The 16,894-nt window shown below is 45.5% G+C and overlaps 1 protein-coding gene across 2 annotated transcripts in view; it reads left to right on the top strand.

The window, feature by feature from the left end:
- The window catches only part of grin2da (glutamate receptor, ionotropic, N-methyl D-aspartate 2D, a), a 93,414-nt gene extending 81,685 nt beyond the window's left edge, over window positions 1-11,729 (top strand). For both annotated transcript variants that reach the window (XM_037473706.2, XM_037473705.2), the window contains 3 exons: window positions 894-955; window positions 1,497-1,667; window positions 4,261-11,729. In XM_037473706.2, the coding sequence (XP_037329603.2) occupies window positions 894-955; window positions 1,497-1,667; window positions 4,261-7,410 (3,383 nt within the window). In that variant the 3' untranslated portion in view covers window positions 7,411-11,729. The remainder of the gene's footprint in view (window positions 1-893; window positions 956-1,496; window positions 1,668-4,260) is intronic.
- Window positions 11,730-16,894: the final 5,165 nt, after the last annotated feature.

Genomic DNA, 16,894 nt, shown 5'->3' with positions numbered 1-16,894 from the left:
TAATCTGCGAGGCGGAGCTTTCCGGACTGCGTTAATTAACCCGCGGGGTGGAATGGGAACTTCCTTTTCACTGGGACGTCTTCACGAGAGCGCGTGCACGTGAGCGCGTGCACGTTGGTGCACATCCGTCTCTGCATGCGTCTCTTTGCACATTTGATCCTTCTCTCTCCCCCAGCTCGCCTCATTTCTTTTAGATTAAAGCATTGATGGCCGGCGCTGAGGGTGGCGCTGACAGTCGGAGCAGGAAGCGTCGTGCTGCTGTGCGTTGCCCCTTCTTTCATCTCCCACACGCCGCTCTGCCCTCGGCGGGCTCGCCTCGGGTGCCAGGCCCGCTCCACGACCTGCTTCAAAGGGCCTCGCCTACTTCCTGTCGACTCTCTCTTCAAAATGATGACTTTCTCTTCAAATGGCCTCTTATTAAAATACTTCTTTAGCATGTAAAACATCTGGAGCACAATAAGGCTGATGAACATTGATCATACTTTATAGAAATGTCCACATTTAATTTAGCTTATGAGTTGCAATGTTTCCTTATCTTCAGGTTTTTCCTGTTTTGGTTTTGCTCAATTTTTAACATTAAACAAATAAGATTTGACTCTCTCCTCATTTCTGTCCAATCGGGCTGCATTTCATCATCTGTTCGTCTCTTTTGTCTCTGCGTTCTCCTTCTTCTTCTCTCTCGGGGATCAAACACCTTGCTCTCACAACAAAGGGGCAGTAATCCCCTTAACATGTTTCCCTTTAATCTCCTTTTCTAGCGCTGTAGTGTTTTAACTCCTCCGATATCTTTTTTCCCCCTTTAACTCTTTTGAAATTTTATTTTGGCCTGTTATCTTATTCTTTCTTTCATGGAACTTTCTTTCAGCATTTCCTCTCCATCTCTTCTGTTGCAGATGAGATTGATATGTTGGAGCGTCTCTGGCTGTCGGGTATCTGCCACAATGATAAGATCGAGGTATGACATCTTATACCCTTTCTCTATCTGTTGGTTCGTTTAATAATTTAAGTCATTGCTGTAACAGATTCTGTGTTTTGTGTTGTGGGTTTGGATCAATATCACACACCAAACAAAACTGCACTGCAGGTCTATCAGAGGAGGACTGATGACATCAGTATTTGTTCACGGTTATCATTATTTATTATTCATTCAAAAGAGATTACACTCCGGCTGCAGATGGGAGCTATGCATGTTGAACTAGTCTGAAAACTGTAAATTTTGTTGGTTTGAACCAGATATTAACTTTGCCTCAATGTGCACAAACATCCCGGCACAGCAAAAGCTTCTCTGTGTACTGCTGGTTAAAATGAATTGTTTCTCCTCAACCTGGGAGACACATTGACGGAGGAGAGTAATAGACAATCTTCTCTTTGCCTCTCCATTCCTACATACTTCCCTTTTACCTCTTCTGCCTCCTCTTTTAACTCATCCCTTCTCTCACTTCCTCTCTTGTTTCCGACCCTCTGCTTCCTTTCTGTCGTTCCCTTCTGCCCACCAGGTGATGAGCAGTAAACTGGACATAGACAACATGGCAGGGGTCTTCTACATGCTGCTGGTGGCCATGGGACTCAGCCTCCTGGTGTTTGCCTGGGAGCATCTGGTTTACTGGAAACTACGGCACTGCGTGAAGCGATCTGGTGGGATGGACTTCCTCCTGGCTCTCAGCAGGGTGAGAGCATGCTCCCAAGCACAACACAGCGTGTAATGTCTAACTATTGACCAACACAGCGAAGACCGAGTGCAAAGATAGAGACAGAATATAGGAAACCAAAACCACATTCAGGAAGCTAATAGTGGCTTTGTAAAATAGGCCTCATGTACGTACATTTGCAAACGTAGCATTATCAGCGCCACGGCCAACCCTGCAGAAGGCGCTCGCTTTGAGACCAGTTTACGTCGTATTTACGAAAACCTGCAGCTCAGGTAATCGCTGCCTTTCTGCGCCCGCTATACACTCAAGTGAATGGACCTCCTTCTATCTTTCTATCATAGATCAGCCAAGTCAAGTGACATCAGTGTTGGGGAAATGTATGCATTGACTAGTAAAAAACTGCGATTCTATGACAAAAATTGTAATGTAGCGAGGAGTTTAACAATTCCTGGAAATGGAATGTGAAAGTCATCCAGTAACTGTAATATTTCTGCTTCATCTGTAACGATGAATGGTTTCCTGTTCACTCATCTGAGAAAGTGTCAACCTTTCAACTCATCTCCTTGGCCTATGTCTCCGCCTGGCTCGGGTTACTCAGGCAATCTGCCTTTGTGCCTATGTGGGCACAAAAGCGTACAGAAGGCCCTAAGACCTTGGAAGACTTCCAAGACCTAGTTTGTTATGGGAATTTGTATTTCCAAATCACGGCAGTAAACTCTGATACGTGAGAAGTTTTATACTGTACAGCTAAAGCTGAACAAACCAGGGAATGTCTACAGTTTACTGGATGGGATGGAGTGTTGTTATAGCCATGAAATCTACTTCATTCAGCTAATTAGAGAGAACCAGGTTGATGAACAAATAAGATCAAGATTTGGCTTTGGAAGGTACTTTTTGGCACTGAGCAAAGGCACAAAGAGGTGAAACTAGTTTTTCCTCTGAGTCACACAGAACTTCTTTGAAAGCCAATCGAGTTTCTCTAAATTCACACTGAGGATCTGGAAATATTTAGTACAGGACCTGATAAAGAGATTCAGGAGTTGTGGAGAAAGGGAAGGAGGTTTGACAGGAAGGGGGGGGTTTAATTATGGTACTGGATGAAATTGCGGGAGAGAAGGTCAGAGCTGGAGGTAATGTAGGAATTGGAAATAAACTCTGATTGGGAAAGCAATATTAGAAGTTTTGAGATAAGAGGACAAACGTGTATGCAGGTGGAGGCAGAGGTAGTAGACTACAGCAGGGGTTCAGGAGAGGCCAGAAGGAACCAAAGAAAGGACAGAAGGGCGGAGGAGACATGCCAAAGTGTCGGAAAAGCATCGGAAAAGCTTCACAGAGAACTGGAGAGGTGTTTGTGTTGGTGAGAAGAGACAAAGGGATGGTGGACCGCTGGTGGCACTGTTAGGCTGTTAGATAACATTACTGCTTTGACAACCATGCATGATGCGGTTTACGTCAAACATTCTTCCATGAGCAAACTCCATTCTCTCTGTAGCAATCCTCATTCTTAGAATAAAACCATGAATTCAATGTATAGGCCAACCCCATGAGCAATTAGTTAGCATGTATCTTCCAAAATCTATGCCGTCCTTCTTTATAGCTTCTGCAGCTGGCCTCTGCGGCTTGCTTTGACCCAATCAGTGACTCAATTTCACAGTTTCAATTTCACAGTGTGCTGCGCCCCATGTTCTGGAACCTGAGATAGCACTTCTGCCGCTGGGACTGCTGATTCATGTGTCCGGAAGGGCCATTATTACAGTCTCTCCATCAGATCTGTGTCCCGTGGGGAACCGAGATTTACACAAGGCCCCACGCATTTTGTCATTAAGATGTGACCGATATCGCGGAATATTATAGATCATCTTCAGGTGTGAAGAATAATAGAGTCTCTGTAATTTACATGGCTCTCCACAGGACTGCTAAGATAGTCGCTTCTATCTCCAGGGAGCTGTAAATATGCAAAGGTATGGGGGAAACAGTAGAAGTAGCATTCCATGTCTTGGCATGGTTGTATAACTTATTGATTCTGCTTAGGATTTAAACTTTAAAAATATTTCATGAGGACTTCCTAATTCACACTCTGGCTCCTTCACTTCATTCTTTATTAATATCAAACATGGTTGGATGTTGCCGCAGAGATGTAAAAAGACGGACTGGTTCTCATCACGGACGTTGGGAGCAGTTCATTAAAAGCAAGTGAGAGTTGAATCAAGCGCCTTAAAGTAATAACACCAAGACACATGTAAAGTGTAAAAGAGATTTTCAGCAAGAAGATTTAATATTTATATATCAGAGTGACATTGATTATTTTTGCAATATGATGTTTGGGAAGATGGTCAATCCGAGATTAACTGATTAACCGATAGGAACCACCCATTGGTCAGTGACCCTTGACTTAAGACTATTAAACTGTCTGGCTGTATTAGAGTTGGTTAGAAATACCAAATCTGAGAAAAATGATTCAAAGATAAATTTAGGTTTCTTTCCCAAAATATGAGATGCCAGTCGTCTCGTTCTGCGTCTCACTGTCTCACACATGTACACTAATTTCCTCCCTATCATATTTGGCAGCCTGCTGGTCTAATTGCAATTCCTCTTTTATATTTCCGCCCAGGGGATGTACAGTTGCTGCAAGTTTGAGGACGAGACAGCACCAGGAGGAAGCTCTTTGCCCCAGTACCACACCATGACCGGCATGCCCAATGCAGCCCAACAACATCTTGTTACCGCCACAATAAATAACACAACTGCCATTGCCATGGTTCAACAGCATCAGAAGCACCACCATCAACAGCAACAGGGGCCAAACTATACTACCATGCTACCCGGTTCGCCACCAACTACAGGACACTCAGCAATGGCTCTAGGACCCTCAAACAGCCCTTTGCTCGAGGGCCCCATGCCCTGCTCCACCTTCTTGCCTCGCCATGACCGAAGGCTTGCCGTGGTCGATCGCTGGAACCGGTCGAAGCCAGAGAAGGTCATTAGCGGAGGAAGTGGTGGGGGAGTTGGGGTTGGGGGGATTGCAGGAGGGATTACTGAACTTCAGGCCCCACAGTATCAGCTGAATCTTGGACAGCATTGGGGCCTGCAAGGCGGAGTGGCAGTTGGAGCTGGGGGAGGAGGTGACACAGTGCTAGATGAATATAAGCGCTATTATGGTCCTATAGATCCAGAGGGGCTGGGAGTTAACTCTGAACTACAAGCAGCAGGCCCCCAACAGACTCCCAAATCTAATCCTAGAGGCCACAAAGCGTCAGCGATGCTGCGAATGCCTCCTAAAGGCCCCCAACTAGGACCAGGGCACTTAATCCCAAAGCCACCTCCAACACTCCTATCTTCGCCACGAAGGCCTCCTTTCTGGCGACGAGGAAGCCTAGTTCAGGCAAAGAGAAAAAACTCAGGAGGTCCCCTGTATGAAAATATACTCCCTCTGGGTAGAAGAGGAGGTGGGAGGTATGGAGCCAGCGATGGAGGTGGAAGGAGAGGGCGACGTCCTCCACCACCTCTACCTGTCACGCTCTCTTCCCCTACCCACACTCCTACCACTCCTTCCTCCCCATGCCGTTTCTACTCCTCCTGCTCCAGTGCCTCGTCCTCTTCCTCATCCACTTCATCAACTTCATCTTCTTCTTCATCCTCTGTCTCACAGTCGAGATCGAATTCTCCCTCTTCTAGCTCCAGTGACAGCTCCTGCAACTCTTCGTTGAGTTTCCGGTATCGAGCGGGCGACCGGGATTTAACGTTAGACGACGATTATGATTCAGATCTGCTCACAGAGGAGTCCAGCCTCCTCCTGGGAACACGCAAGAAGATCCGTTCCCGTCGCATGTCATCGCGCTCGCTGCCGTGCAGCCCACCACCTCCACCAATTCCACCTCGAAAGCCACGTCTTCAGAAGGATCATGGCAGAGAGAGAACGGGCAGCCAGCTGGTGCAATTACAGGAGTGGTGGGCATCATGGGGTGACAGAGAGCGAGGGCGGGAAGGAGGAAAAAAACGGGGGGATGGAGGAGTAGTTAAAGAGGAAAAGAGACATCACAAAGAGAGGGAGCGTGACGGAAAGAGGAGGAGGAAAGGCAGGAAGAAGAAGAAGAGGGAGGAAAGGGAAAGAGAAAGGGAGCGAAAACGGCGCAAAGCAAAGAAGAGGAAGAAAGAGGACAAGATGAAGAAGAGAGAACAGAAGAGGTCAGAGCAGGAGGGAGGGGATGCTGACAAAAGAGAGGAACTCAAATCAGGCACACCAGATTATCCATCATACCCAGGCCTGAGGCGAGAGTCGTTTCGGAAAAAGAGTGAAAGTTCAATCCGAAGCTTTGGATGGAACGTACCAGGCGAAGAAGAGAGGAAGGGAGAAGAGAAAGAGAGGGATGACGATGAAGAAATCAGAGGTAAAGAAATACAAAGCAGGAGAAGGAACAGCAAGCACCTTCCTAGCTCCAGCGGTAAGCCTTCGACATCTGTCAAATTCTGGGGAGGAGTCAACACGTCCTCCGACACCATTCCATCTGCCTTTCCACCCTTGTTGCCTGTCTCCTCCAAACGGAGGAAGAGTAAAAGTTCAGACCGGGGAACAGTAGCAGTAGAAAGAGAGAGGAGGCCATTGCTGGGACTAGATGGAAGAGCTCAGATGCACTCTAAGGAGAGGCTGTCTTTCCACGAGTGGGAGTCCGGAGCAGAGGGTGAGGAAGAAGATTCTGAGACGGAGAGGAGAAAAGCAGACCGTGGAAAGAGGCGTGGAGGAGTAAGGACTATGTCAGACGAGGAGCGGGAACGTGATAAGGTTGTTGGGATATATTCTGACGATGATGGTTCCTCAGGAGAGTTTGGGAAGTTTGAGAGGTACTGGGAGGATCATGAGGGCAGGTCCGTAGGAGGCATCGGTGGGGGTGGTTGGTTTTTTAGCACCTATCCTTCAAGGGAAAAAACCGGCAGCATCACCAGTAGAGATGACCTGTTCCTGGAGCGGGGAGACAGGTGGGGGACAGCAGAAAGTGGATGGGGGTCTTTTGGAGGAGGCGGTGACGGTGTTGGAGGTGATGAAAGAAAGGGAGTGTGGGGATCAGGATCGCGCTGGCCTCCCACTCCACTTACGCCGCCACCTCCTCGACGATACTGGTCAGTGGACAAACTCCACATACAGGATGAAAAGAAGAGTAAACGGAAATCAAAGAACAAAGGAAAAGGGCGTTCAGCTTGTTCCTCGTGTCATTCTCCGCGACACCGTCCACACCCCCACTCCTCAAAGTGGGCCCGCGCAAGCTCTCGAAGCCAGGAAGAGCTGTACCACCAGAGTTTCGGTGGTCCACTGAAGCCAAAACATGACTCCTCATCCTCCTCCAAACCTGAGCGCTCACAGAATCCACCCAAATCTGGCAGCCAGTCAAACCTCAGCCTACAGCAGCGAACACAAAGAACCGATAGAGATCGAGGACGGAAATCATCCCCACCCCCGAGCCTCATAGCAAGCCTGCCACCCCAACTCCCTGCCCTTCCAGCGCCTCCATCCTTGTCCCATCCCAGCCATGTTCCTCCACTTACCTCCTCCTCCTCTGTATCCTCCCCCTCTGTGGTCTCATCCACTCCTGGGGCACCACAGCCCTCCTCCATGGCTTCGGCGAGTGCTAAACTACAGTACCAGAGGTTGCGCTCTGTGCCCCAACCCCAGAGGTTTCCTCAGTCACCTCACTTACCCCTCAAAGCCAAGAGCCTTTGCTCAAGAAGGGACTCGGCCCATTTCTCCAGCGTGGAGAGCGAGGTCTGAAGGTATCAAAAGTCATAAGGGAGCTCTGCAGGGCTGAGTCAGTAGAGTACACGCACTGAGCCTTTTCCTAAAGTTCTGCACAAACAAACCGTAAAGCCAAACAAACCCTATGGGCTAGGTCAAAGGGAAACAGAAGCAATAGTGTGCTTGCTGTTATTTCCTTTCATCCCTCTCAGTATGTGAATGACTACTAAACACAGCAACAACTTGCATCCTGAACAGGGTTGTTAACCATAACACTGAAAGCAGCCTGCAAACGGACATTTAGAGTGGGACAACTGAAGAGGACTCCTTTGCTCCGAACGTAAAGGGCTTTGGACGTTGAAGCAGAGCAGTAGTTGCTTACTGAGGGCTCAGGAACTTTGTAGTACTGTATGCCTGCTGCTCTCGGAAGCCTTTATCACAGAACAGTGTTCTTATATTTTTCCCTTAAGAAATGGCTTACCCCTATTGTCATTTTTTCCTTAAAAAACTGTTTACACCCCCGCAGAACTGTGATGACCTCCCATGGCCCCTTTGTCGTGTATGATGAATACCTTCTTGTTGAGAGGGAGAGAAGGCTGAAAACTACCTTGTCTTCTCTGTATGATCCATGCACTCTCTACTGTTGTCTTTATTTTCTACCCGGTTACCCACTTCTTTCTCTCCCTTGCCCCGTATTTACATTCTCTTTATCTTCTTTACCTCCTTCGTAACCTTAATTTGTGGTGGCTGTGTCTTCGTCTCTCTTGTCCTCTCTTGTCCTCCCCTCTCTGCTCCTCTCCTCGATGTGGTTATTCTGTGTCTGTGCTTTTCTGTGTTTGTATTCTTGACAACAGGGTAAGTCGACTCTGACTGATATTCTACTGGCTTAATGAAAAGCTGAGTGCCAAACTTAAGTAGAGCTCAAATCAATCTGTACAACCTTAGCTGCTGTCTTTACTTTTTTCTTGCAGAGTATTCCATCATCTCAAAAATATGTGCACATTCAAATACACCCATACAGAAACACACACACACACACACACAGACATGAAAGGGCATCCAAACTATCCTAACATTATTCACCCTCTGTTCATGCAAAGACCTTTCTTTTACTTTTGTGTTGTAGTTGTTGTTGGTATTAACTGTGTACTATATATCAAGACATGTATTATGTCTAATACAATGTAAACACTGTGCCATACTACTCAAGCTGCACATGAAACATTCTCTCAACTACCTAACTGCATCAATGGAGGCATTTTCTTTACCCTGTATTTGATCGAATGTAAAGTCAGCCACAATCAAGTGTGCTGCAGCAACAATTCAGACACTTTGAGTTTGGAGTTTGTAGCACTTTTGATGGTTAGTGCTGGTGTCTGTTTGAGAGATGGACAGTAAAATAACTTTATTTCATTTTAAGCAACAGTATACTAAATTTAGCATATTAAGTCTACAGTGGTCCATGATGAATTAGATCTGGAATTGGTTACAGTTTAAGTTTTGTTGGGTTTTCTCATGCAAGTCGTCCAACTGATGCCAAGACTAGAACACATCGGCGAAACCAACCAACCCAGGTGTGATTAGAGAATGGGTCTCTTACATGGTGGTGCTAAACAGTTTTGGTGAGAGAAGGCAACAGATTGCAGGGAAATATATATTAGTAGACTTTTACTGATTTTTTTCATGCCATACCTTTTGTATTAAGTATGATTATGAAGTTATTTACTTTAACCAACATGTCTTGGATTTACCCTCAAGACAGTATAACTGGAAATCCAAATGGCTTGGTGAAAAATTCAATCTAGTGCCAGTACCGTTTTGATGACCAAGAGACCGTCCTCCTCAACGTTGGAGGCCAGCTAGTTCTGATGAGGATGTAAGAGATGGTGCCTGGAAGACAAAGTTGCACCTCCTGTGAGATTTCTATTTTTCGGGGGGAGTATTTGTCACCCTTAAATGTTCAATCAAGAGCTATAGCTTTTTAATCCATAACCGAGCTGACACCAGCAGTTACAGTCCGATGTCGAGCTAATGAGATCCATCAACATGTAGATTATCATCAGCGCACATCAGTGGAGCTTTAGTGAAGAGTCGCCATGCCTCTGCCATCCACTCATTGGTCTCGTCAGCTCTCGTATTCCTGAATCTGCATCTGAGCCACAATTTACTTCAGCTGAGAAAAACTAAAAGAGAAATTAAGTTTTAAACGTAAACATGTTGTACAAAGTCTGCCTTTCTTTTAGAAGAAAATCTATATATGTATTTATCAAATATATATATAGATATAGATGTGTGTGAGTGTGTGTGTGTGGGTAATGTTACAGAAAATTGTGGTTTCTCATAATATTGTTTTAAATCACATTAGATATGACATGTGATATGTGTCAAAAACACATGTTCCCTCATAATTATTCAAAAGGCAAATTCTAACTTTCTACAATTTTGAGGCATTTCATTGCTTTGCTTGTACAACTTTCAAAGGCAGCAGAGAGCGTTGATTAGGTGTGACATGTTTGTGTGCAATCACACCGAGAGAACCTCAAGTGTGTTGCCCCTAACGCTAACAATCTCTGAGACACACACAGATTAGATTAAGTTTGCCATTTAAAAAACATTTATGTTCATCCTCCTGACCTACCCGCGCTAGCTAGCAAGTTAGCGGCGGTAACTTGTTAGCAGGTAGCACCAGTCGAGCACCAGCAGGTGCTAGCGGTGTGAGCTCGGAGCTTCCTCACGTCTATCCATTGTGTTCTTGCGTGTCTGCAATTGTAAAGTCGGTCTGTTTTGAAAAAAGATTACCTATGGATATATTTATTTCATTAAAAAAAGATAGAATATCTAAATATATATGATAGTATATTTCAAGGCGTTTAGATCTATGTTATATAAGTTTGTCTACTAAATTTTCGGTATTATCTCAATGAATATGTCTCTTTGTCCGTCTTTCCTTGTCTCGAACCTCCCGCCCAGCGAAAACAGAGACCAGTACATAACTGTGTTTTTGCTCACTTAAGACCAACCATTCGCCTCCATTGGCTATCTACTGTAGCTAACGCTAAGATTTCAACAAAGTGACGACGTGCGCGAGTGTCTTATGACCGTGTCACTGTAGCAGTGGTGGCGCGTGTTTGTCTACCCAGAGGGGCCTTTATTTTTTGGTTTGGACTGAAGATTAACAACAATTAAACCTTTTATGGATACAGCAGCTTTTACCACAACTCTCACTTAAGAAGAGGTCGCCTTCTCGACCCCGTTTCCAGTTCACATCGGACCCTGGAGTTTATACCGCAGTGTAGAGTGAGGTGACCTCTTTGACACACAATGTAGCGAGCAGCACAGGCTTCTTTTGCATCTCTTGGAAGCTGAATTACTATACAAAAACATGCACAGCTACCCCTGCCAACCAACCTATAAAATATCTATGAGGACTTTGGTATACGTACATAATGTGCTGTATCTGCCAAGCTGCTGTGCTGTAAAATCAAAAGAAAAACTGAACACACTGTTTCTATCTTCATTTTACGAAGCTGGTAAGGCTAATATGACACATGTCAGGGGCAGGGAGGAATCTGCTTGAATGTCTGGTTTCCACTGAGGCAAAAAATGGCCGAACCAGGGCTTCCTTTTGATTGGGCGATGGTGGCGCATGGAGTACTGTGATGTGGGGCAGCAAGGTTGGCGGTTTAAATTCTGGCTGTTCCATGTGCCATTTCGAAGTGTCCCTCAGCAAGGCACCTAACCCCTAATTGCTCCCCAGGCAAAATGTAAACCATGGGTTAAATTACAATGTATGTCGCTTTGGATAAAAGCGTCCGCTAAATGACATACAATGTAATCATCACATCTTCAAACCTCCTCCCAATTTACTCCCCAGTGGACAGCAGCAATCCTGCACCCGTCATCGGGTAGATCATGGAAACACAACCTCCTTACGATGCACACAATGCATCAATGTAAGTCGCTGTGGTCCAAGGTACTGCGTTCAGTTTGACCTGAGCCCTGGTGAGCCCTGGTGAGCCGGGTTTTAGCCTGCAGTGGAAACACAGCACCTCTGATCGATGTGTCAAGGCCTTGTATTAATACTGCTGTATTGACTGTACGGGATGATGGCTAGTCGTGCTACACTTTATTGTCAGCAGCTCACACGCGGACACATGCACACACTGCAGATTAACATAATTGCACAAACACACACACACACACACAGGTCAGGGGGGGTAAAATGCTGCTGCCATTGGGTTCCAGCCTTCTAGTGGGGGCGATGACAATAACGTGCTGCGCTGCAAGCATGACAGAGATACACAATAAAAAAAGATGATTTTAATAAAGAACCGAAAAAAAATGCCTGAGTTCTTTTTTTTTGTTGGGTGAGTGGGTGAACACACAGTTTGATTGTTTCATTCATATCTCAGTATTATGAAAATCTTATGTTCAAATCCAGGCATTGACAGGCTTTGTTGGAACGTTTGTGGGAATAATGAATTCAACTTTGCAACTCTAGACGAGGGGACAAGATTAAAAGCTGGAAGGAAGTGACAGTGCTTTGTTACTTCCAAACAGTACAAGCTCACGCACACGCACACACACTCACACTCACGCACGCTAGTGGATCAGATCATCATTCAATTAGCCGTTGTTGACGAAGGGCGAAACAGGGTACACCGGTTTCTGTTACGATGTGTAGCAGAAGCTGACGAATGCATTTTAGAGTCAATAAAACTCTGGCTCGATGCCTGGGAAATGCAAGATTAAGAAACGATGATTAGACTGAAAGTGAAGAGGGAAAAGAGGCGGTAGATAAAGCCCTGGCTGCTAAATAAGACCCAGAATCAACAGACAAGAGCGTGACAAAAGGTAAAGAGGAGAGAGGGGGGGGGGGGCTAAAGACTGAGACAGTGATGGAATGAATAAGGACTGAGAAACGCAGGAGAAAGAAAAGGAGGAAAGAAAGGAAGAGAGAGAGGTGCTGCCGGTGTGGGGGGGCAGTGCAGACACACAACCCCTCTGCCTCCAACATATCGCAGCCACACAATCAGACGCACACAGCAGGAGATCCCGTCTAATGCCCCTTTTACAGCGCTGTCATAAGACCTGGGGAGTTTTTCACCTCACACACACGATGAAAGTGAACCGTCGTCAGTGTGTTCATGTGTGCTCTTTGATTAATGTCGCTTGGTAATGTTCCCCCCCCCCCCCCCACCCCCCGCGGTGTTTTTACCTGGGTTCATGAAGCCGGCCACACTTACGCCGCTCTCTGTAAAAACAGGTCTTTGTAATGGGGCTTTTCTGTTTTTTTTGGGGTCCACCAAAGCACTCAGTGAGACGTGCAGGAGGCGTCTCTGGCCAGTGTTCCACTGCTTAGTGGACTGTTTTTACTGCAGTACTATACTACTATGTGGTATACTACACCATAGTACACTGTACAGGAACGGACATTGTGTGATAAAAAGTTGTTCTTTGGTGACAAAGAATACGCACTGTCACAAAAAAGAGGTAAATGTGTTATACTTCTTGTTCATCGTTAAACCACATGCTGTCCTTTTTGAGCTAGTTTCCGTGGAGACTGTTTTCATCTTTTTTTCTTCTTCGACATAATTGCCATTTTTTTCTGTGATCAAAAGCAAAAATGCTCTCTAATGTTAAAATAGAAAAGGATTCCTGTGTCTCAGGGGGAGGAAGTCATCTATAAACCAGAAGAACGAGCAAAAAGTGGAGCTGTCAATCGTTGAGTCCGTTAAAAGGGTTTTTTTATTTACTTCATCCACCCGTCCAAAGTACCATTGCCTCTGGGAAAGGTTCAATGATTCAGATCCAGTTTGGTATGTTAAATGGACTTGGCTAAAAATGGGTAATTAAGAATTTCACAAAGCTGAGGGACAGCAGTAACGAGTAATTGGGGGCATCATGGGAGAAAATGGGAGTCAGCCAGCTAGTGGCCTGCTTATGAGACATTTGAACACACACATTCTAATTAAAATGTGTATTAAAGGTATTCCCTAACTAACACATTCATTCACCATCGATGTACCTTGATAATTCTCCAAGTTCATTCTGTAATGGCTTTATAATGAATTAACTTTGTAGTCTTTTTTTCAACAATCCACGTTTCTGCTTCCTCTATCAAGAGATATAACACATGGAGCCTCATGTGTTCCTCAAAGTAAAAGCTGCATGTCTCATTGTGCCTTTTGGTCCCGATGATGTCGCTGCTGTCTGCTCCTTCTGCCTGAAAAGAACAAAGCAACGATGCAAACATTAAATGGAGAAACGACGAAGAGAGACGAGACGATGCGACCCGTCCTGTGCACTGATTGGAGTGATGATGACCAATCAGGGCCATGTAGGCAGGATTAAAAAGCCCCTTTGACTTGGGGTGGGATTTGATTTATTTTTACCTTTCTCTGCATTCATTTCTGTTCCAACAAATGCTTCTTTCAAAGACGTAGTGGTTTCATCACTTTGCCTGAAGCCGATCTTTCAGGATGCCTCGATAAATGAAGGTTGATCAGACTTGATTGGACTGATCAGCTTCAGTGTAAACGCTTTCCAGATGTTCTTCACTGTGCTGCAGGAGCGAACCCCGAGGAGTGGTTTTCATTTATTTGAACTTTTGTATTTGCTGTGCTGATTTTACCTGGTCTTTATAATCACACTAACACCTTCATTATTCTAATAATAATTGATGTGAAATTACCGAAGTTTTAACATATCGCGTCGCTTCCCCTTTCATGTGTAAATTCATCCATAAACCTCCTTCTCTGTAATCACAATAACAGCAAATTATTATTCTTATCATCTATTCTGATGGAGAGAGGATGTTTCTTATTAAACTGCAGCTGTTTTGGAAATGTAATCATCTCATTAAATGTTTCCACATGCATTCATGACCTGTTCTTTTCTTTTTTTAATCCCTCCACGTCCTCATCTGCACGTCTGCAGGGTCAACGTTGCTCTCAAAGCTTTACATGCTAACATGCTTTTAGAAGTGGGCCCTCTCTTTCATCTGCGTCTCCCTCCCCCTCCCTGAGGGGTTGGAGGAGTGCAGCGGCGTCTCCTAATGTGTGCAATCACAATAACAACAAGCACTTAAATACGCTGAAGCGTTCAACTGAAGCGGCAATGCCCATGTTCATTCATGTGTTCACAACGTATTGTTCTCTTTGCACATCCTCACAGATGCAGGAAGGAGTAAATCTAAACACCTGCACACAGCGACTGGACCTCTTGCAACAGTCCAAGTTCTAACGGGACGGCTGTTCAAACGTTACCCCTCCGTGAATCCACTTCCTTAAATACCATTCTATGAAACTAGTTCAACTAGAAACTAACCAGAGCTCAAGGAACATTTGAACATTTGACCTGTATTCAATAAAAGGTCACAAGGCAAATTAATAATAATTGCGTAAATGCGTAAATTTGTTTAATGAAACATAACCGTAATATGTCACTGATTTCAAAACACACCGAGTCAAGCCTTCTCTGCTGTTCTTTCAGTGAAGACCCTCCAGTTAGTGATGTCATGGTGCTAACGCGGCGCCCCCCCCCCCCCCAACCACCCCTCCCCCTCCCCCCCACCGCTTTGGGAGCCGTAATCGCTGCGGGGAACAAACCTGCATTGATCGGACAAGATGGATTTTCTTGTGATGTCACATCGCTGAAATCTCGCTGCAGCAGAAAGTAGCTGACACACACACACACACACACACACTCTCTCACACTCACACACACACACACAGAAATAAGTGACTGCTCCTGTGTGCGCTCACGCTCCGTGTTTCACCATTTCAAACACAATCCAGCACTTTGGACACATGTTGCCTGAATCTAATATTCATGTTCTGAGCTCTGGACAGTTTCTGCTTGTACTGCTTGTACACACACACACACACACACACACACACACACACACGCACACACACATTTTTCTCCTCTGAACTTCAGTGGTCTTCAGTCGTGATCTGTTCTGATAGTCTTAGCACTGTGTGTGTGTGTGTGTGTGTGTGTGTGTGTGTGTGGCGTGTGTGTGAGACTCCTCTCTGTGTGCTCGGAACCCAACGCACTGCATGATGGGAGAAGAAGAAGATCGTCCCCGTATCCGGGGGCAACGGAGGTAACAGCGGCTCAAGTGCATCGACTGTCGGCCGCTGGAGGTCTGCACCGACGCGACGAGACGAAGAGGAAGGAACTTAATTTGTGAAACACTTTTCTTGCAAGGGAAGACGTGAAATGAATGAAAAGGGAAAGTAAATAAATAAATAAAAAAACTTTTCCATTTGCAGCTTCCACATGTAATCCAACACGGTGCCCCACTGCAGCATCAAAGGCTCTCCATTCTCTTCTGGTGGGTTTTCATCTTTCCTTTGCTACATCAGTGGTGGAGATTACATTTTTTAAGAGGAAAACTCAACGTTTTTTGCCTCGAGCGCACTCTCTCCAAACAGCACCTTTGTCTCTGAGGGTGTAAATAAACAACAAAAGGCCCAGCAGAGCTCGCCAAGGGTCTCACTGCACCAAAAAAGAAATATTCAGCGTAGTCTCCTTTACGTCATCCATCGGTCTGTAGAATCTAGATCTTTGGTGGATTCCAGAGCCTGCGGGATCTGGAGAGACCAGCACCACTTTATTGTTTTTTGGTGTGGTAACCCTGGGGGCGGGGGGGGGGGGGGGGGGGGCGTGCCCGGGAAAGCCAACGAAGACTAGTTGAGGTTTAGCCGGATGGACGTACAGGTTCTTAGGTAGAGTGTAAACTAGGTAAGTTTAAGAAGAGGTCATGAATCTTCACGCAGTACACTGAGTAGTGAGAGTGGGGACGTTTTGTTGTGCACACCGATGCTCATGCTCTTCTATTTAGCTGTAGGAGCCTTGTTTTCAAGTAGTCACTCTTAATTATTATCTGCTAATAATTATAATTCAAATTAATTTTTTTTGCTTCAGGAACTACTTCTAGCGCCTCGAATGGTTTCCTGTTTGAGGAATTGCGTCACACGCACACTGCTGATTTTCCTGATTAGTTCTTCCTGGCTGCCTTGACGGTGCGTTAATCAGTGAAATCACCTGGTGTCCTGATTGGTTGGAAATAAACCTGCAGATTTGAGGCATTCCATGACATGTGATTGCCCCATCACGCATCAGCTGATGCTCAGGAAACATTTATTGCCAGCCATAATATGTCAGACATATAAGGAGTTTGACTTGGCGGTTGATGCATGAAAGCAGACAGTACGACAATTACATTACATTTATTTCCTTTAGCTAATAAGTGCCAAATAGTGCAGGAATAAGATAAAATAGAATAGAATATAATGCTATGGGTTAGTTAAGATAAAAATAAAGTGCCCCAGCCAACAGAAAGTGATAAAGTGAATGTACATGAGAGTGAGAGTCAGTCAGGGGGGGGGCCCGGGCTCTGCAGAGCAGATGACGCGCTGCAGCCGGCCCTTGTCCTTGGCAGTGGCTGCAGCGTACCACACGGTGGTGGAGGAGCAGAGGATGGACTCAAAGATGGCCGTGTAGAAGTGCA

This window comes from Pungitius pungitius, chromosome 17 (genome assembly GCF_949316345.1).
Source record: "Pungitius pungitius chromosome 17, fPunPun2.1, whole genome shotgun sequence".
Taxonomy (NCBI): domain Eukaryota; kingdom Metazoa; phylum Chordata; class Actinopteri; order Perciformes; family Gasterosteidae; genus Pungitius; species Pungitius pungitius.
Note: the sequence above shows the minus strand (reverse complement) of the source record. Positions and strands in the feature narration are given on the sequence as shown.